Consider the following 22,406-nt stretch of genomic DNA (forward strand, 5'->3'; position numbering starts at 1 on the left):
CCCGAGGGGTTTGAGAAGCCAAGGCAAAGACAGCTGGTCTTTCCCTCTCTTTCTTTGTTGTTTCAGGTGCAACCCTGATCATGCAGAACCCAGAGTCCTGCAAGGCAGGGAGAGCAGAGCACGACGATGCGTGGACAATGGAAAGGTGTGACAACGCATTCTGGGGAGGGGAAAAGTGTTAACCTTGGGATTCACTCTCAGATTTTGGAATAGAGAAAATACTCTTGCCACCCAATTCTGCAGCACCGCATCTTCCTTCTGTGGACAAAGAAATGTTTCTCTTGGCCTTTGCCGAAAAATCTGCACGTTCATGCCTTCTCTCATGTTTCCTATCTCTGCCTTCCATACTTGGGTATGCCATTCTTTATCCTCCCAAGGGATCCATTAACACAAAACACACTTGCTTTGCAATCAAAGTGTACTTTATTAAAATTACTTTTACAGTTTTTATCTGTGTCTCATTCGGTGTCACTCTACATGTTTTAAAAATACCAACTCCAGGCATGGGATATAAAGAAACATGTCAGAGACATGAGGAGGGAAAAGGTGAGATATGGATGTTCCAGCAGCCAGGGTCTGGGCATGCAAGGCTCGGCCAACCATGTCATCCTGAAAGAGGGAGCATGACAGAGTTCCCATGGTCAAAGGTACAAACCGACATGAGGCCACAGAATCCTTGGAAAGAAACTGGCTTGAGGGCAGTTGGTCAGGACTAAATCCACAGTCCCCTTCTTCAGTCAGGACTGATGCGGGTGACAGGACAGGGGGTGGACACTAGGGTGACTGCCTGACTCCAGTGCATTAAGTTCTACCTCTGCTTAAGGGGGCTTTCCTATACCTGTGTTTATTTTATCGAAAACTAGTTTTAAAAAAAGCAAATGGATAGGTAACAATTATTTAATACACAATCTTACATTCTACCAAAATCTTATATACCAAGTAGTAAACATGTATCAGAACTTAATACTAAATCTAGACAATAAAGAACTAAGCTTATACTAAAGTTGGCTCGTAATAGATGAAGAGTGAGGTCAATCTTGTATCCTGGTCAAGATGGAAACTTTTGGACTCTTCCAGTCCCAGGCTGAGGCTTCAAGGTGTCCCAGAGGAGTCTGCAACACAAACACAGGGATGCCATCACCGAGGAGGTGCAGAGTCAGATGGAAGGAGGGCTCCCCTGGGTGGATGTGTGGGTCCGTCAGGCTCCTCAGGGCCTGGAACTCCCCAGGGTTCAGATCCCCGTGGCACTGCCGTCTATGCTGTGCTTAGCTGAGGAGGTTTTCTGTTAGCAAAGAGGGAATACAATTGTCCTCCAGGAGCGAGTTCCCTGTGCATTGGGCTGGGCAGCCTTCAAGGGACTGATCCCTGCACAGTGAAACAGATGCAGCGGAAAGGGGAGGCTCCGGGAGACAAGGATGTAGTCCCTCCCAGTGGGGCCCTGGGAGGAGCAGGACATCTGATAACCCAAGGGAAGGGGTAACCAGCCCCTTCAGCCCATACTTTATACCACTAACCATGAGACCTGCGTGGCAGAAATGGACAGAGGCCTGAAGACCTCCTTTTACCCTGAGAATGCTTTCTACCTCCTGGCCATTCTCGCTTGTGCTTTTCGGGGGGGGGGGGGAAGAAGTGGAGAAATCAGTCTTCCTGTATTCAGACTATACTACAAAGCTACAGTCATTAAACTCTATGATCCTGGTGAAAAAGCAGCAACACTGATCAGTCAGAAAGCCCAGAAATAAACCCAAGCACCAAGGGTCAACTGCTCTATGGCAAAGGAGGCAAGAACATACACTGGAGGAAAGACAGTGTCTTCCATCAGTGGTGCTGGGAAAACCGGACAGGTACCTGTCAAAAGTGCAGTGAGAACATTCACTAACACCATACACAGAAATAAACTCCAAATGGCTGGGCGACCTCCATGTAAGGCCAGATACTAGAAAACCCCTAGAGAACAACAGGCAGAATGCTCTTGGACATAAATCGCATCAAGATCTTGTTTGATATGCCTCCTAGAATAATGACAATAAAAACACAACTAAATCAGTAGGAACTAATTAAGCTCAAAAGCGTTTGCACAGCAAAGGAGACCTTTTTTTAAAAAAGAAAAACTCCACAGAATGGGAGAGAATATTTTTTTTTTTTTTACTTTCCCACTGTACAGCAAGGGGGTCAGGTTATCCTTACATGTATACATTGCAATTACAGTTTTTCCCCCACCCTTTGTTCTGTTGCAACATGAGTATCTAGACATAGTTCTCAATGCTATTCAGCAGGATCTCCTTGTAAATCTATTCTAGGAGAGAATATTTGTACATGATTCACCCACCAATGGCTTTACCTTCAAAATAGAGAAACAACACATACAACTCATCCACCACCACAAAAACCAAACAACTCAATGCAAAAAGAGCCGGAAGACCTAAAGAGACATTTCTCCAGATGAGGCTTAGGGATGGCCAATAGGCACATGAAGAGATGCTCAACCTTGCTTGGTACGAGGGGACTACACATCAAAACTGCAGCGAGGGACCACCCCACACCTGTTAGAATGGCCGTCATTAAGAAGTTGATAGATAACAAATGCTGGAGGGGGTGTGGAGAAAGAGGAACCCTCCTACACTGTTGGTGGCAGTGGAAATCAGTGTGACCACTCTGGAAAAGAGTATGGGGGTTCCTCAGAAAACTCAATACAGTACTACCCTATATGATCCAGCGATCCCACACCTGGGCATCTATCCAGACAAAACTTTCATTCAAAAAGACACATGCTCCTGTGGAGTTCCCATCGTGGCTCAGTGGTTAAAGAATCCGACTAGGAACCATGAGGTTGCGGGTTCAATCCCTGGCCTTGCTCAGTGGGTTAAGGATCCGGCGTTGCCATGAGCTGTGGTGTAGTTTGCAGACACAGCTCGGATCCTGCATTGCTGTGGCTGTGGTGTAGGCCAGCAGCTCCAGCTCCGATTTGACCCCTAGCCTGGGAACCTCCATATTCCACGGGAGCGGCCCAAGAAATGGTAAAAACACAAAAAAATGAAAAACAAAAAAACCCCCAAACCCCCCTCAAAAAACACATGCCCCTGTATGTTCATGGCACAATTCACAAGAGCCAAGGCATGGAAGCAATCTCAATGTCCACCAACAGATGGATGGATGAAGACGATGGGGTACACATATACAATGTCGTACCACTCAGCTTTGTACAAGAAAGAAACAATGCCATTGGCAGCAACAGCGATGCCACTAAAGTTATCATGGTATGTGGCACAAGTCAGAAAGACAATGACAAATACCACATGACATCACTTCCATGCAGAAGCCAAGACAGGGCACAAAGGAACATATCTCCAGAACAGAAACAGACTCACAGATCTAGAGGACAGACGTGTGGGGAGCCAAGGGGGAGGGGAGAGGAAGTGGGATGGACTGGGAATTTGGGGTTGGTCGATGCAAACGCTTACATTTAGGATGGATAAGCAATGAGGCCCTACGCTGTAGCACAGGGAAATGTATTCAGTCTCTTTGGAGAGAACACAATGGAACATAAGAAGAGAAAAATAATGTATAAATAGGTGTGACTGGGTCCCTTTGCTGTACAGAAGAAATAGGTACAAAAATACCTCACTTCTTCAAAAAATACTTCATGTATATATAGGAGTCATACTCAGCCATAAGAAAGAATGAAGCCATGCAATTTGCAGCAACATGGACAGACCTAGAGATTATCATACTACGTGAAGTAAGTTAGACAAAGATGAAAGTTCTAACACTTCTATGCTGAATCTGAAACATGACTACAATCCAGCTTTTTTACAAAACTGAAACAACGCACAGACATGGGAAGCAAACTTCCATTAGCAAAGGGGAAAGGGAAAGGAAGGGAAGGGATCAATTGGGAGTGTGAGATTAATAGAGAAGCAACAAGGATTCACTGTGTAGCACATGGAACTCTATGCAATATCTTCTCATAACCTGTAAAGAAAAAGAATTTGAAGCTGTACACCTGAAACTAACACAATACAGTAAATAATCTATAGCGAAAGAAATTCAATAAATATTTTTCAGTATTAAGAGTTTCAAAAAATCATGAAGATGTGGTAGTAGAAATATAAATTTATCTTTTTATTCTATTGCTGCATGAAAAGTATATAGAAGAAAGGTATTCTCTTTTTCTTTTTTCAGCCACACCTGCAGCATATGGACGTTCATGGGCTAGGGGTCAGGGACAAGCTGCCTCTGCAGGCCTAAAACAGATGCCACAAGGTGGGATTTGAATCGCCTTTGCAATGTATGCCACAGCTTGCAGCAATGCCAGATTCTTCAACTGACTGAGCGAGGCCAGGGATTGAACCTGCATCTTCATGGACACCATGTCGTGTTTTTAACCCACTGAGCCACAGCAGGAACTCTGAGAAGACAATGCTTTTGAAAGTGTACTAAAACAAGTTACATTCATGTTATTAGATGACACAGTGAAAAGTCACTGAAAGGAATACAACAAATTTGAATCCTAGCCTTTCACTTTTCCCAAGAGAACACAGAACTGAATTGCCTCAGGGGTTGCTGCATTTGAACTTGTCATCTATGTCAAAGAATTTACAGAAATTCCAACCTCAGTTTGAGAATGGGTGGCATGGGATGGCCCAGGCCATCCCTGGGCCTTACAGAGACTGAGGGAAGACCCAGACCCTGGAAATTCCCACTCAGGTCGGGATCCTGCCATGTCTTCTGTGTGATGCCAGGAGCACTAAGCATCCACAAGGATGCAGGGCTGGGCCAGGTGAGCCACTCTTCGTACATGAGCACTGAGGGATAGATGCCTTCATCTTGATTGTTTTCTGGAGCCCCGACATGAGGGAGGCCTTAGAGAGGCTGACACAAACTCAGAGGGAAAGGACCCTGTGTCACTTCTCTCAGGCTGAGATTGGTTCAGTACAGACCCGATGTGAATGCTCACCACCTGCCTCCATTTGGCCTGAGCCTCGGGGACCTGGGAGGGAGGAGACCAGGGCCAGGCTAGGAAGGGACACAGGGTCAACATGACTGGGATTTGGGGATCAGGGGATAGCAGTCTGATGGGAAGAGGGGGATCCAACAGGAGCTGTGACCACCTGGTCCTGCTGCCAGAGGCTCTGTCTGGGACATGGTCAATCCCAGGAGATGAGGTCACAGGGCCAGGAGAGAAAGGGTCTGAAGCAAGGCCAGCAGCTCCTTCACACAGTCCCCCAAATTCCTGCTGGCCAGGGGTGGTCTCTTTGGGCAGCTGGACATGGACCTCTCCCAGAGGGGAGGAGAGTCATGACAGCAGCCTGGGGTCAGCTGTGCAGGTGGACAGGACTCAAGGGTACTCGATCCTATGCAGCAACCCCAGATGACTTCTCCTTTATTTTATTCTATACTATTTTTGTCTTTTTCTTTATTCTAGGGCAACTCTGACAGGATATGGAGGTTCCCAGGCTAGGGACAAAATGGGAGCTGCAGCTGCCAGTCGAAACCACAGCCACGAAATACAGGATGCAAGCTGTATCTGCGACAAACACCATAGCTCACAAAAATGCTGGATATTCAAGACACCGAGTGAGGCAAGGGATCGAACCCACAATCTCATGGTTCCTAGTTGGATTCCTTAACCACTGGAACTCCAAGTATGCCTCCTTTAACTCATCCAACTCTGCGAACATCCCTTCCCTCAGGACACACCATGAGGACACAATAGGACAGGGAGGCCAGAAATCCCAAACATGCAGAGCCAGAGAGCTGCCTTCTCACCCACCACCTGACACTCACTCGACCAACTTGGTCTCCAGGGTCAAGGTGCCACCACTTCAGGTGCCACCACTTCAGGTCCCTCAAGGCCAATAAAGGAAACCAAGTCAACAGCTCTTGTGCACTGGGCCCTCACGGTGCCAATCACAAAGCAAACTTGCACAACGGGCAGAGACCAAACCAGGAAGGAGCAGCTTTGGGAGGGAAAATCGATTCTCCCTCTCAAAGAAAAGGAGAGAGGAATACAAACACAGCACAACAAAGACCAGGGACCCAAGTCTTCTTCGTGGTATCCATTTCACAGGGGAAAACACCACAGCAGAGTGCCACTCATTAGGCCACCCACCCACCCACCCGCCAAGTCCTATCCCCCACTTCCTCCCTCTCCCGGCAGCAGGCGGAACCCAGGTGCTCCCAGGAACCCTCTCCCACTGGATCCCAGCTGCGTGCTCTTCCCTACCTGCAGCCTCCTCATCCTGGCGGCTGCTCAGGCTCTCCACCACTGAGTCTGTAGAAACACACCATCAGGAGAATCAAGGAGTTAGAAAGAGTGGCCCTCCCGTTTCTCCGGCTTCCCTGAGGTGACTACGGGTACAGAGCATCACCCTGGTTTTTCCTCCAGGTGCCCAGACCTTCCTTCTGCTCCATGGACTGAGACCCTTCCACACAAGGTGAGCACAGATGCCAACATTCAGGCATCTCATATCTGCTCCCTCTCCTTATTAAAGTAGGCGGTGAACATCTTCACATCAATTTCTTTCTGTTTTTAAGTTTCAGACTCACCTGCCCCACACTCCAAGCAGCAGGCGTCACCCAAGTGTCCCGGGATCCCTCTCCCATTGGCTCCTACCTGAGAGCTGTTCTTACCTGTATCACTTTCATCATGGTTGCTGTCACTCAGACTCTCCATGAAACATACTGCAGAGACACAGACATAAGGAATCAAGGTGTTAGAGCCTGTCCCCCACACGTATCCCCTACTTAGGGTTGTTTGCGGCCACACAGCACCACCCTGGCTTGTCCTCCGTGTGCTCAGAACTTCCCTCTGCTCTACGGCCTCAGAAGCTTCCATAAAACACTGGCCACAGTGGCAAACCTTCAGAGATCGTGGGCTGCTGAGGGATGGAGCCTTACACATCTCCCTTCTACGAGTCCATCTGGAGGCCTCAGCTCCAGGGTGACACACCTGAAATTCCAGCTGCATGGACACACTTGTGTGGTGGCCCCTGGGAGTGAACCATAGGCTGCTTTATTCTGTTCACTGCAAGAGGCAGACCTAACTACTGACTGAACTCAATTAAGCAGAAATGGCTCCTTCTGGCCAGTGGCTGGCACACTGTGGACAGCAGCTCTACAGAAACACTGAGGAGAAAGGGACCACTGCCCGTGAGGTTCACCTCCAAAACATATATAAAGAAAACTCATACACCTCCACAACAACAACAGCAAAGAAACCACCCAGGAGTTCCCGTCAGGGCACAGCGGAAACGAATCCGACTAGGAACCACGAGCTTGCGGGGTTGATCCCTGGCCTCGCTGAGGGGGTTAAGGATCCAGCGTTGCCGAGAGCTCTGGTGTCGGTCGCAGATACGGGTGGAGAAAAGGCTCCCCCGCCCCAGCATTGCCGATGCGAACGTACACTGGTACAACCACTGTGGAAGACACCATGGAGGGTCCTGCGAAAACTGAACACAGCAGGGCATGCGACCTAGCAAGCCGAGCACCCTGGGAAATATCAGGACAAATGTATCCAGGAAAAAGACATATGCCCCTCTATGTTTATGGCAGCACTGTTCACAACAGCCAAGACAGGGAAGCCACCTCATGTCCACAGACAGATGAATGGCTCATGACGATGTGGTCCACATAGATGATGGAATTCACGACTCAGCCAGAAAATCGAAGAAGAAACCAATGCTACTCAAAACAATAGGGATGCATCGAGAGATTCTCGTGCAAAGTGAAGTACGTGACAAAGAGAAAGACGGATACCACCTGATCTCACTTAGAGGTGGAATCTAAAGCACGGCACAAAGGAACCTGTCCACAGAACCCACGGATGCAGAGAACAGACTTGTGGTTGTGAAGGGCACGGACTGGGAGTTTGGGGGCAGTTGATGCCAACTACGGCATTGAGAATGGAGAGACAACAAGGTCCTCCTGTTGCAGCACACGGAGGACGAGATCCAATCTCCTGAAATCGACCTGATCTCAGACGGCAATAATATCAAAAAAGGAACATACGTTAATGGACACACACGACTGGGGAATGTCGCTCCAGAGCAGAGAGTGAAACAACACTGTACCTCCATTAAAATAGAAACAAACAGAAAGGACAGTGTCTAACAATCCACTGAATGGAAAGACAACCTACAGAAGAGGATATTTGTAAATCTTGTATTTGAAACAGGGGCTCATATTTGGAATATATGGGAAACAACTACAAATCAATTGAATCAAAAGGCAAATGCCTCAGTTGTAGATGAGTGGAAGCCTGGGAGAGACCCACCGTCCAAGAAGACCACAGAGAGCAGCACACAGAGGGCATGTTTCCCAAAGTCGCCTATCACAATGGAAAGGCAAAGCAAAGGCACCTCGAGGTATCACCTCCCACCTGGTAGGACACGGAGTGTTTTCAAACCTGAACAGATGTTTGGGAAGATGTGACTGCCTGGGACTTCTGGACACTGTAGCAGGGAATGTCAACGGGGCCAGCCAGGACGGGAAACACCACGGCAGGACCCTGCAATCCCACTGCTGCATGGACATGTAAAGGAAGATCCATCAGTGTCGGGTAAAGAGACCTGCCATCCCAGGATCACGGCAGCGCCATACACAAGAGCCCAACAGAAACAGAGCCCCAGTGTCCACGGGCACACAGACTGAGAAAGACAACGGGGTGGATACAGACCATAGCAAGGTATTCCGTTGTCACAGAAGAAGGAAACCCTACCCATTGCAGCAATGCACAGAGAACTCGAGGACATTATTGACTGATTCACTTTTGGGCTTGAGGGCTGCCCCCGCAGCAGATGGAAATTCCCAGGCGAGGCGGCAAATCAGAGCTGTGGCCCCCGGCCGACAACACAGCCACAGCCAAGCTGGATACCAGCCGCGTCTGGGACCTCTGCCGCAGCTCACCGCAATGCGGGATTCTTCACCCACTGAGCAAGGCCAAGGGTCGAACCCGTGTCCTCATAGGTACTGGTCAGGTTCATGAGCTCTGAGCCTCAACAGGAACTCGCTGGAGGACATCACTTCAAGTGAAGCCAGTCAGACACAGAAGGACAAAGACTCTCTGATGTCATGCACATGAGGTGTCTGAAAGACCACTCCTGAGCAGAGGCTGGAAGGGTGGCTGCCCCGAGTGGGCAGGAGGTGCGGGGGGAGCACAGCGTTCACAACACTCCTCGGGACACTTACAACCTCAAGAGGCTCGAGTTCATGGCACATGTTTGAAACAACAGCATGAAAGTCTGCACCAAGCAGAGGGGGAAGAAAAGAGGAAACGAAAGACCAACAGAGGAAGGAAAGCCTTTTCCCCAAACCTTGCTCCCAGCGGGTGCAGGGAGAATGAGGGAATGGACAGTTAGCCTGCGGTCATCATGAGACTGTTCAACGAGAAACTGGACAGCTATGTGGTGCTAAGGCACAAGTGTCTCCCCACAAAACACACCCACTCACACTGGTTCACAATCACACCAACAGGCCCTCACACGCACACCCCCCCAATGTTCCCAGACACCTACCCCCACCATACAAAGAGCCTCCTTTCCTCCAGGGACCCGAGGACTTGGGATGGCCCTTTTGTGGGAAGTCAGTCTCTTTCACCCCATCCTTCACCCCCTTTCCCAGGAGGAACCCAGAATCAGGGTGTCTCTGCAACCAAAGGGGCAGGAAAGCACCCCCCGCCCTTCCTCAACACCTGGACTTCTCCTCAGCAGAGCCGGGTTCCAGAATACTTACGGCTTTCATCGTCCATCCCGTCCACCTGTGATGAGAGAAAAGAAAACACTGTGAGTGTCACAGCATCCTCTGCACTGTGGCCACAGGTCTTCCTGTGGTTGCGGACCGCAGGCACACAGACAGAAGGCAGAGTTGAGTCCGTTTCCCCAAAAGAAGACAGCAAAGACACCTGTGGAAAAGGCACCAGCTTTTCATGGAAGACCTCCCAAGTCCACGTTCATTTAAAAAACATTCAGGCTTCTTTGGAGTTCCCGTCGTGGCGCAGTGGTTAACGAATCCGACCAGGAACCATGAGGTTGCGGGTTCGATCCCTGGCCTTGCTCAGTGGGTTAAGGATCCGGCATTGCCGTGAGCTGAGGTGTAGGTTGCAGACGTTGCTCGGATCCCGCGTTGCTGTGGCTCTGGCGCAGGCCGGTGGCTACAGCTCCGGTTTGACCCTGAGCCTGGGAACCTCCATATGCCACAGGAGTGGCCCTAGAAAAGGCAAAAAGACAACAAAACAAAACAAAACAAAACATTCAGGCTTCTTCAAAGACAAATGCTCCCTATGTACACTTGGGAACTGATGTGGTCCCTTTTGCCAATGCCCCTTGGAAGGAGTTATTGGTTGGTACCAAACTTTGACTCAACATTCCTCCACAGAGGAATGTGCATATATCCTCTATAATGGACTTGCTCAGATTTCCTTTTCTGAAGTAGGCACATCCAAGAAGAAAGGAGGCACCTTTTTAAATCTCCGATCAAGAAAGGTGAGCTTACCTTGGGGGCAAGCTGGTCTTCCTGCTCAACCAGGTTGCTGGCTGGGGACTCCTCGTCATTTTCAAGGGATGGGCCCGCCTCCTCCTCTGCCTCGTCAATGCAGGCAGCCTCCTCCTGCACCTTCTCAGTTCCCGGCCCCACCTCCTCCTCATTTGCCCCAGCCAGGGCCTCCTCCTCGGTCTTCTCACTCCCGCCGGCCTCCACAACATCATCGAGGGTTGCTAGGGGGACACACAGTCACTGTCAGCAAGGCGGTGGTGCTGCTCAGGAGGTACTCTGGGCACCTCACCTGACTGGACATGGGCTGGGAGTCAAGGGGTGGGGGTGGGATGAAGCATGGATGGAGCTTCTCTTGGCCCATCCTCCCGGGTAAACGTTTTGAAGGACGGCAGAGAGCACCTTGAAAGACCTGAGAAAGGGAGCCTCTGCCTCCCTTGCTAAAGGGAACCTCTCCGTGGCATATTCTCCATCTGAGAAATGGCCAACACGAGCATGCAGGCTCTGCTGCCATGACAGAGTCTCGTGAATCCTCCTGCCCATTTTCCTCTCCAGCCACATTCCTCCATCTTCTGAAATGGCAGGAGATCATTTCAGCTTCCCTACTCTTCCCACAGGGTGCTCCTGTGTTCACACGCCATCCTCTGGGATGTTTCGCCTCTTTTCTTTTCTTAGATACATAATGCTTCTCTTTGGAATACTTTGGCAATAGGAAACTCACGGGGAGAGCAGGCCTTCCCAATGCTATGTACTTTGCACCACTGTCCATAACAACTTTTCTCATCATAACTCATAGGACCTCTGCACCCATTCAGGAATGACTCCCCCTTCAGCCCTGCTGCCAAGTCTTGGCCATTTCTACTTTCCACCTCTGACACTCTGCCGAGTCTGGTTACCGCCTATATGTTGAGTTGCACGATATTTCCTTCTCTGTGCTGCCTGATTTCTCTATTTTTTTTTTCTACTGATACTTGTTGCTTTTTAGGGCCACACACATGCCATATGGAGGTTCCCAGGCTAGGGGTCTAATAGGAGCCGTAGCTGCCATTTTATGTCAGAGCCACAGCAAGGCAGGATCCCAGCTGCATCTGCCACCTACACCACAGCTCACGGCATTACTGGATCCTTAACTCACTGAGTGAGGCCAGCGATCGAACCCGCAATCTCATGGTTCCTAGTTGGATTCCTTAACCACTGGAACTCCAAGTATGCCTCCTTTAACTCATCCAACTCTGCGAACATCCCTTCCCTCAGGACACACCATGAGGACACAATAGGACAGGGAGGCCAGAAATCCCAAACATGCAGAGCCAGAGAGCTGCCTTCTCACCCACCACCTGACACTCACTCGACCAACTTGGTCTCCAGGGTCAAGGTGCCACCACTTCAGGTGCCACCACTTCAGGTCCCTCAAGGCCAATAAAGGAAACCAAGTCAACAGCTCTTGTGCACTGGGCCCTCACGGTGCCAATCACAAAGCAAACTTGCACAACGGGCAGAGACCAAACCAGGAAGGAGCAGCTTTGGGAGGGAAAATCGATTCTCCCTCTCAAAGAAAAGGAGAGAGGAATACAAACACAGCACAACAAAGACCAGGGACCCAAGTCTTCTTCGTGGTATCCATTTCACAGGGGAAAACACCACAGCAGAGTGCCACTCATTAGGCCACCCACCCACCCACCCGCCAAGTCCTATCCCCCACTTCCTCCCTCTCCCGGCAGCAGGCGGAACCCAGGTGCTCCCAGGAACCCTCTCCCACTGGATCCCAGCTGCGTGCTCTTCCCTACCTGCAGCCTCCTCATCCTGGCGGCTGCTCAGGCTCTCCACCACTGAGTCTGTAGAAACACACCATCAGGGGAATCAAGGAGTTAGAAAGAGTGGCCCTCCCGTTTCTCCGGCTTCCCTGAGGTGACTACGGGTACAGAGCATCACCCTGGTTTTTCCTCCAGGTGCCCAGACCTTCCTTCTGCTCCATGGACTGAGACCCTTCCACACAAGGTGAGCACAGATGCCAACATTCAGGCATCTCATATCTGCTCCCTCTCCTTATTAAAGTAGGCGGTGAACATCTTCACATCAATTTCTTTCTGTTTTTAAGTTTCAGACTCACCTGCCCCACACTCCAAGCAGCAGGCGTCACCCAAGTGTCCCGGGATTCCTCTCCCATTGGCTCCTACCTGAGAGCTGTTCTTACCTGTATCACTTTCATCATGGTTGCTGTCACTCAGACTCTCCATGAAACATACTGCAGAGACACAGACATAAGGAATCAAGGTGTTAGAGCCTGTCCCCCACACGTATCCCCTACTTAGGGTTGTTTGCGGCCACACAGCACCACCCTGGCTTGTCCTCCGTGTGCTCAGAACTTCCCTCTGCTCTACGGCCTCAGAAGCTTCCATAAAACACTGGCCACAGTGGCAAACCTTCAGAGATCGTGGGCTGCTGAGGGATGGAGCCTTACACATCTCCCTTCTACGAGTCCATCTGGAGGCCTCAGCTCCAGGGTGACACACCTGAAATTCCAGCTGCATGGACACACTTGTGTGGTGGCCCCTGGGAGTGAACCATAGGCTGCTTTATTCTGTTCACTGCAAGAGGCAGACCTAACTACTGACTGAACTCAATTAAGCAGAAATGGCTCCTTCTGGCCAGTGGCTGGCACACTGTGGACAGCAGCTCTACAGAAACACTGAGGAGAAAGGGACCACTGCCCGTGAGGTTCACCTCCAAAACATATATAAAGAAAACTCATACACCTCCACAACAACAACAGCAAAGAAACCACCCAGGAGTTCCCGTCAGGGCACAGCGGAAACGAATCCGACTAGGAACCACGAGCTTGCGGGGTTGATCCCTGGCCTCGCTGAGGGGGTTAAGGATCCAGCGTTGCCGAGAGCTCTGGTGTCGGTCGCAGATACGGGTGGAGAAAAGGCTCCCCCGCCCCAGCATTGCCGATGCGAACGTACACTGGTACAACCACTGTGGAAGACACCATGGAGGGTCCTGCGAAAACTGAACACAGCAGGGCATGCGACCTAGCAAGCCGAGCACCCTGGGAAATATCAGGACAAATGTATCCAGGAAAAAGACATATGCCCCTCTATGTTTATGGCAGCACTGTTCACAACAGCCAAGACAGGGAAGCCACCTCATGTCCACAGACAGATGAATGGCTCATGACGATGTGGTCCACATAGATGATGGAATTCACGACTCAGCCAGAAAATCGAAGAAGAAACCAATGCCACTCAAAACAATAGGGATGCATCGAGAGATTCTCGTGCAAAGTGAAGTACGTGACAAAGAGAAAGACGGATACCACCTGATCTCACTTAGAGGTGGAATCTAAAGCACGGCACAAAGGAACCTGTCCACAGAACCCACGGATGCAGAGAACAGACTTGTGGTTGTGAAGGGCACGGACTGGGAGTTTGGGGGCAGTTGATGCCAACTACGGCATTGAGAATGGAGAGACAACAAGGTCCTCCTGTTGCAGCACACGGAGGACGAGATCCAATCTCCTGAAATCGACCTGATCTCAGACGGCAATAATATCAAAAAAGGAACATACGTTAATGGACACACACGACTGGGGAATGTCGCTCCAGAGCAGAGAGTGAAACAACACTGTACCTCCATTAAAATAGAAACAAACAGAAAGGACAGTGTCTAACAATCCACTGAATGGAAAGACAACCTACAGAAGAGGATATTTGTAAATCTTGTATTTGAAACAGGGGCTCATATTTGGAATATATGGGAAACAACTACAAATCAATTGAATCAAAAGGCAAAGGCCTCAGTTGTAGATGAGTGGAAGCCTGGGAGAGACCCACCGTCCAAGAAGACCACAGAGAGCAGCACACAGAGGGCATGTTTCCCAAAGTCGCCTATCACAATGGAAAGGCAAAGCAAAGGCACCTCGAGGTATCACCTCCCACCTGGTAGGACACGGAGTGTTTTCAAACCTGAACAGATGTTTGGGAAGATGTGACTGCCTGGGACTTCTGGACACTGTAGCAGGGAATGTCAACGGGGCCAGCCAGGACGGGAAACACCACGGCAGGACCCTGCAATCCCACTGCTGCATGGACATGTAAAGGAAGATCCATCAGTGTCGGGTAAAGAGACCTGCCATCCCAGGATCACGGCAGCGCCATACACAAGAGCCCAACAGAAACAGAGCCCCAGTGTCCACGGGCACACAGACTGAGAAAGACAACGGGGTGGATACAGACCATAGCAAGGTATTCCGTTGTCACAGAAGAAGGAAACCCTACCCATTGCAGCAATGCACAGAGAACTCCAGGACATTATTGACTGATTCACTTTTGGGCTTGAGGGCTGCCCCCGCAGCAGATGGAAATTCCCAGGCGAGGCAGCAAATCAGAGCTGTGGCCCCCGGCCGACAACACAGCCACAGCCAAGCTGGATACCAGCCGCGTCTGGGACCTCTGCCGCAGCTCACCGCAATGCGGGATTCTTCACCCACTGAGCAAGGCCAAGGGTCGAACCCGTGTCCTCATAGGTACTGGTCAGGTTCATGAGCTCTGAGCCTCAACAGGAACTCGCTGGAGGACATCACTTCAAGTGAAGCCAGTCAGACACAGAAGGACAAAGACTCTCTGATGTCATGCACATGAGGTGTCTGAAAGACCACTCCTGAGCAGAGGCTGGAAGGGTGGCTGCCCCGAGTGGGCAGGAGGTGCGGGGGGAGCACAGCGTTCACAACACTCCTCGGGACACTTACAACCTCAAGAGGCTCGAGTTCATGGCACATGTTTGAAACAACAGCATGAAAGTCTGCACCAAGCAGAGGGGGAAGAAAAGAGGAAACGAAAGACCAACAGAGGAAGGAAAGCCTTTTCCCCAAACCTTGCTCCCAGCGGGTGCAGGGAGAATGAGGGAATGGACAGTTAGCCTGCGGTCATCATGAGACTGTTCAACGAGAAACTGGACAGCTATGTGGTGCTAAGGCACAAGTGTCTCCCCACAAAACACACCCACTCACACTGGTTCACAATCACACCAACAGGCCCTCACACGCACACCCCCCCAATGTTCCCGGACACCTACCCCCACCATACAAAGAGCCTCCTTTCCTCCAGGGACCCGAGGACTTGGGATGGCCCTTTTGTGGGAAGTCAGTCTCTTTCACCCCATCCTTCACCCCCTTTCCCAGGAGGAACCCAGAATCAGGGTGTCTCTGCAACCAAAGGGGCAGGAAAGCACCCCCCGCCCTTCCTCAACACCTGGACTTCTCCTCAGCAGAGCCGGGTTCCAGAATACTTACGGCTTTCATCGTCCATCCCGTCCACCTGTGATGAGAGAAAAGAAAACACTGTGAGTGTCACAGCATCCTCTGCACTGTGGCCACAGGTCTTCCTGTGGTTGCGGACCGCAGGCACACAGACAGAAGGCAGAGTTGAGTCCGTTTCCCCAAAAGAAGACAGCAAAGACACCTGTGGAAAAGGCACCAGCTTTTCATGGAAGACCTCCCAAGTCCACGTTCATTTAAAAAACATTCAGGCTTCTTTGGAGTTCCCGTCGTGGCGCAGTGGTTAACGAATCCGACCAGGAACCATGAGGTTGCGGGTTCGATCCCTGGCCTTGCTCAGTGGGTTAAGGATCCGGCATTGCCGTGAGCTGAGGTGTAGGTTGCAGACGTTGCTCGGATCCCGCGCTGCTGTGGCTCTGGCGCAGGCCGGTGGCTACAGCTCCGGTTTGACCCTGAGCCTGGGAACCTCCATATGCCACAGGAGTGGCCCTAGAAAAGGCAAAAAGACAACAAAACAAAACAAAACAAAACATTCAGGCTTCTTCAAAGACAAATGCTCCCTATGTACACTTGGGAACTGATGTGGTCCCTTTTGCCAATGCCCCTTGGAAGGAGTTATTGGTTGGTACCAAACTTTGACTCAACATTCCTCCACAGAGGAATGTGCATATATCCTTTATAATGGACTTGCTCAGATTTCCTTTTCTGAAGTAGGCACATCCAAGAAGAAAGGAGGCACCTTTTTAAATCTCCGATCAAGAAAGGTGAGCTTACCTTGGGGGCAAGCTGGTCTTCCTGCTCAACCAGGTTGCTGGCTGGGGACTCCTCGTCATTTTCAAGGGATGGGCCCGCCTCCTCCTCTGCCTCGTCAATGCAGGCAGCCTCCTCCTGCACCTTCTCAGTTCCCGGCCCCACCTCCTCCTCATTTGCCCCAGCCAGGGCCTCCTCCTCGGTCTTCTCACTCCCGCCGGCCTCCACAACATCATCGAGGGTTGCTAGGGGGACACACAGTCACTGTCAGCAAGGCGGTGGTGCTGCTCAGGAGGTACTCTGGGCACCTCACCTGACTGGACATGGGCTGGGAGTCAAGGGGTGGGGGTGGGATGAAGCACGGATGGAGATTCTCTTGGCCCATCCTCCCGGGTAAACGTTTTGAAGGACGGCAGAGAGCACCTTGAAAGACCTGAGAAAGGGAGCCTCTGCCTCTCTTGCTAAAGGGAACCTCTCCGTGGCATATTCTCCATCTGAGAAATGGCCAACACGAGCATGCAGGCTCTGCTGCCATGACAGAGTCTCGTGAATCCTCCTGCCCATTTTCCTCTCCAGCCACATTCCTCCATCTTCTGAAATGGCAGGAGATCATTTCAGCTTCCCTACTCTTCCCACAGGGTGCTCCTGTGTTCACACGCCATCCTCTGGGATGTTTCGCCTCTTTTCTTTTCTTAGATACATAATGCTTCTCTTTGGAATACTTTGGCAATAGGAAACTCACGGGGAGAGCAGGCCTTCCCAATGCTATGTACTTTGCACCACTGTCCATAACAACTTTTCTCATCATAACTCATAGGACCTCTGCACCCATTCAGGAATGACTCCCCCTTCAGCCCTGCTGCCAAGTCTTGGCCATTTCTACTTTCCACCTCTGACACTCTGCCGAGTCTGGTTACCGCCTATATGTTGAGTTGCACGATATTTCCTTCTCTGTGCTGCCTGATTTCTCTATTTTTTTTTTCTACTGATACTTGTTGCTTTTTAGGGCCACACACATGCCATATGGAGGTTCCCAGGCTAGGGGTCTAATAGGAGCCGTAGCTGCCATTTTATGTCAGAGCCACAGCAAGGCAGGATCCCAGCTGCATCTGCCACCTACACCACAGCTCACGGCATTACTGGATCCTTAACTCACTGAGTGAGGCCAGCGATCGAACCCGCAATCTCATGGTTCCTAGTTGGATTCCTTAACCACTGGAACTCCAAGTATGCCTCCTTTAACTCATCCAACTCTGCGAACATCCCTTCCCTCAGGACACACCATGAGGACACAATAGGACAGGGAGGCCAGAAATCCCAAACATGCAGAGCCAGAGAGCTGCCTTCTCACCCACCACCTGACACTCACTCGACCAACTTGGTCTCCAGGGTCAAGGTGCCACCACTTCAGGTGCCACCACTTCAGGTCCCTCAAGGCCAATAAAGGAAACCAAGTCAACAGCTCTTGTGCACTGGGCCCTCACGGTGCCAATCACAAAGCAAACTTGCACAACGGGCAGAGACCAAACCAGGAAGGAGCAGCTTTGGGAGGGAAAATCGATTCTCCCTCTCAAAGAAAAGGAGAGAGGAATACAAACACAGCACAACAAAGACCAGGGACCCAAGTCTTCTTCGTGGTATCCATTTCACAGGGGAAAACACCACAGCAGAGTGCCACTCATTAGGCCACCCACCCACCCACCCGCCAAGTCCTATCCCCCACTTCCTCCCTCTCCCGGCAGCAGGCGGAACCCAGGTGCTCCCAGGAACCCTCTCCCACTGGATCCCAGCTGCGTGCTCTTCCCTACCTGCAGCCTCCTCATCCTGGCGGCTGCTCAGGCTCTCCACCACTGAGTCTGTAGAAACACACCATCAGGGGAATCAAGGAGTTAGAAAGAGTGGCCCTCCCGTTTCTCCGGCTTCCCTGAGGTGACTACGGGTACAGAGCATCACCCTGGTTTTTCCTCCAGGTGCCCAGACCTTCCTTCTGCTCCATGGACTGAGACCCTTCCACACAAGGTGAGCACAGATGCCAACATTCAGGCATCTCATATCTGCTCCCTCTCCTTATTAAAGTAGGCGGTGAACATCTTCACATCAATTTCTTTCTGTTTTTAAGTTTCAGACTCACCTGCCCCACACTCCAAGCAGCAGGCGTCACCCAAGTGTCCCGGGATTCCTCTCCCATTGGCTCCTACCTGAGAGCTGTTCTTACCTGTATCACTTTCATCATGGTTGCTGTCACTCAGACTCTCCATGAAACATACTGCAGAGACACAGACATAAGGAATCAAGGTGTTAGAGCCTGTCCCCCACACGTATCCCCTACTTAGGGTTGTTTGCGGCCACACAGCACCACCCTGGCTTGTCCTCCGTGTGCTCAGAACTTCCCTCTGCTCTACGGCCTCAGAAGCTTCCATAAAACACTGGCCACAGTGGCAAACCTTCAGAGATCGTGGGCTGCTGAGGGATGGAGCCTTACACATCTCCCTTCTACGAGTCCATCTGGAGGCCTCAGCTCCAGGGTGACACACCTGAAATTCCAGCTGCATGGACACACTTGTGTGGTGGCCCCTGGGAGTGAACCATAGGCTGCTTTATTCTGTTCACTGCAAGAGGCAGACCTAACTACTGACTGAACTCAATTAAGCAGAAATGGCTCCTTCTGGCCAGTGGCTGGCACACTGTGGACAGCAGCTCTACAGAAACACTGAGGAGAAAGGGACCACTGCCCGTGAGGTTCACCTCCAAAACATATATAAAGAAAACTCATACACCTCCACAACAACAACAGCAAAGAAACCACCCAGGAGTTCCCGTCAGGGCACAGCGGAAACGAATCCGACTAGGAACCACGAGCTTGCGGGGTTGATCCCTGGCCTCGCTGAGGGGGTTAAGGATCCAGCGTTGCCGAGAGCTCTGGTGTCGGTCGCAGATACGGGTGGAGAAAAGGCTCCCCCGCCCCAGCATTGCCGATGCGAACGTACACTGGTACAACCACTGTGGAAGACACCATGGAGGGTCCTGCGAAAACTGAACACAGCAGGGCATGCGACCTAGCAAGCCGAGCACCCTGGGAAATATCAGGACAAATGTATCCAGGAAAAAGACATATGCCCCTCTATGTTTATGGCAGCACTGTTCACAACAGCCAAGACAGGGAAGCCACCTCATGTCCACAGACAGATGAATGGCTCATGACGATGTGGTCCACATAGATGATGGAATTCACGACTCAGCCAGAAAATCGAAGAAGAAACCAATGCCACTCAAAACAATAGGGATGCATCGAGAGATTCTCGTGCAAAGTGAAGTACGTGACAAAGAGAAAGACGGATACCACCTGATCTCACTTAGAGGTGGAATCTAAAGCACGGCACAAAGGAACCTGTCCACAGAACCCACGGATGCAGAGAACAGACTTGTGGTTGTGAAGGGCACGGACTGGGAGTTTGGGGGCAGTTGATGCCAACTACGGCATTGAGAATGGAGAGACAACAAGGTCCTCCTGTTGCAGCACACGGAGGACGAGATCCAATCTCCTGAAATCGACCTGATCTCAGACGGCAATAATATCAAAAAAGGAACATACGTTAATGGACACACACGACTGGGGAATGTCGCTCCAGAGCAGAGAGTGAAACAACACTGTACCTCCATTAAAATAGAAACAAACAGAAAGGACAGTGTCTAACAATCCACTGAATGGAAAGACAACCTACAGAAGAGGATATTTGTAAATCTTGTATTTGAAACAGGGGCTCATATTTGGAATATATGGGAAACAACTACAAATCAATTGAATCAAAAGGCAAAGGCCTCAGTTGTAGATGAGTGGAAGCCTGGGAGAGACCCACCGTCCAAGAAGACCACAGAGAGCAGCACACAGAGGGCATGTTTCCCAAAGTCGCCTATCACAATGGAAAGGCAAAGCAAAGGCACCTCGAGGTATCACCTCCCACCTGGTAGGACACGGAGTGTTTTCAAACCTGAACAGATGTTTGGGAAGATGTGACTGCCTGGGACTTCTGGACACTGTAGCAGGGAATGTCAACGGGGCCAGCCAGGACGGGAAACACCACGGCAGGACCCTGCAATCCCACTGCTGCATGGACATGTAAAGGAAGATCCATCAGTGTCGGGTAAAGAGACCTGCCATCCCAGGATCACGGCAGCGCCATACACAAGAGCCCAACAGAAACAGAGCCCCAGTGTCCACGGGCACACAGACTGAGAAAGACAACGGGGTGGATACAGACCATAGCAAGGTATTCCGTTGTCACAGAAGAAGGAAACCCTACCCATTGCAGCAATGCACAGAGAACTCCAGGACATTATTGACTGATTCACTTTTGGGCTTGAGGGCTGCCCCCGCAGCAGATGGAAATTCCCAGGCGAGGCAGCAAATCAGAGCTGTGGCCCCCGGCCGACAACACAGCCACAGCCAAGCTGGATACCAGCCGCGTCTGGGACCTCTGCCGCAGCTCACCGCAATGCGGGATTCTTCACCCACTGAGCAAGGCCAAGGGTCGAACCCGTGTCCTCATAGGTACTGGTCAGGTTCATGAGCTCTGAGCCTCAACAGGAACTCGCTGGAGGACATCACTTCAAGTGAAGCCAGTCAGACACAGAAGGACAAAGACTCTCTGATGTCATGCACATGAGGTGTCTGAAAGACCACTCCTGAGCAGAGGCTGGAAGGGTGGCTGCCCCGAGTGGGCAGGAGGTGCGGGGGGAGCACAGCGTTCACAACACTCCTCGGGACACTTACAACCTCAAGAGGCTCGAGTTCATGGCACATGTTTGAAACAACAGCATGAAAGTCTGCACCAAGCAGAGGGGGAAGAAAAGAGGAAACGAAAGACCAACAGAGGAAGGAAAGCCTTTTCCCCAAACCTTGCTCCCAGCGGGTGCAGGGAGAATGAGGGAATGGACAGTTAGCCTGCGGTCATCATGAGACTGTTCAACGAGAAACTGGACAGCTATGTGGTGCTAAGGCACAAGTGTCTCCCCACAAAACACACCCACTCACACTGGTTCACAATCACACCAACAGGCCCTCACACGCACACCCCCCCAATGTTCCCAGACACCTACCCCCACCATACAAAGAGCCTCCTTTCCTCCAGGGACCCGAGGACTTGGGATGGCCCTTTTGTGGGAAGTCAGTCTCTTTCACCCCATCCTTCACCCCCTTTCCCAGGAGGAACCCAGAATCAGGGTGTCTCTGCAACCAAAGGGGCAGGAAAGCACCCCCCGCCCTTCCTCAACACCTGGACTTCTCCTCAGCAGAGCCGGGTTCCAGAATACTTACGGCTTTCATCATCCATCCCATCCACCTGTGATGAGAGAAAAGAAAACACTGTGAGTGTCACAGCATCCTCTGCACTGTGGCCACAGGTCTTCCTGTGGTTGCGGACCGCAGGCACACAGACAGAAGGCAGAGTTGAGTCCGTTTCCCCAAAAGAAGACAGCAAAGACACCTGTGGAAAAGGCACCAGCTTTTCATGGAAGACCTCCCAAGTCCACGTTCATTTAAAAAACATTCAGGCTTCTTTGGAGTTCCCGTCGTGGCGCAGTGGTTAACGAATCCGACCAGGAACCATGAGGTTGCGGGTTCGATCCCTGGCCTTGCTCAGTGGGTTAAGGATCCGGCATTGCCGTGAGCTGAGGTGTAGGTTGCAGACGTTGCCCGGATCCCGCGTTGCTGTGGCTCTGGCGCAGGCCGGTGGCTACAGCTCCGGTTTGACCCTGAGCCTGGGAACCTCCATATGCCACAGGAGTGGCCCTAGAAAAGGCAAAAAGACAACAAAACAAAACAAAACAAAACATTCAGGCTTCTTCAAAGACAAATGCTCCCTATGTACACTTGGGAACTGATGTGGTCCCT

The 22,406-nt window shown here is 51.0% G+C and overlaps 1 protein-coding gene across 1 annotated transcript in view; it reads right to left on the reverse strand.

Annotated features, from left to right (window-relative positions):
• Nucleotides 1–404: 404 nt before the first annotated feature.
• LOC146398945 (uncharacterized) overlaps nt 405–22,406 on the reverse strand; it is a 367,324-nt gene continuing 345,322 nt past the window's right edge. Inside the window, exons 7-17 of the mRNA XM_084980889.1 lie at nt 21,831–21,855; nt 18,732–18,782; nt 18,325–18,372; nt 16,541–16,761; nt 15,782–15,806; nt 12,683–12,733; nt 12,276–12,323; nt 10,492–10,712; nt 9,733–9,757; nt 6,550–6,684; nt 405–1,112 (exon numbers count right to left, since the gene is read on the reverse strand). Coding sequence (XP_084837015.1) covers nt 1,093–1,112; nt 6,550–6,684; nt 9,733–9,757; nt 10,492–10,712; nt 12,276–12,323; nt 12,683–12,733; nt 15,782–15,806; nt 16,541–16,761; nt 18,325–18,372; nt 18,732–18,782; nt 21,831–21,855 — 870 coding nt within the window. The 3' untranslated portion in view covers nt 405–1,092. The remainder of the gene's footprint in view (nt 1,113–6,549; nt 6,685–9,732; nt 9,758–10,491; nt 10,713–12,275; nt 12,324–12,682; nt 12,734–15,781; nt 15,807–16,540; nt 16,762–18,324; nt 18,373–18,731; nt 18,783–21,830; nt 21,856–22,406) is intronic.

The sequence above is a fragment of the Sus scrofa genome, chromosome 10, assembly GCF_054392235.1.
Source record: "Sus scrofa isolate SSC_HxYL_T2T_F1_AM1 chromosome 10, Sscrofa_HxYL_maternal_Yorkshire_Landrace_v2.0, whole genome shotgun sequence".
NCBI classification, from domain to species: domain Eukaryota; kingdom Metazoa; phylum Chordata; class Mammalia; order Artiodactyla; family Suidae; genus Sus; species Sus scrofa.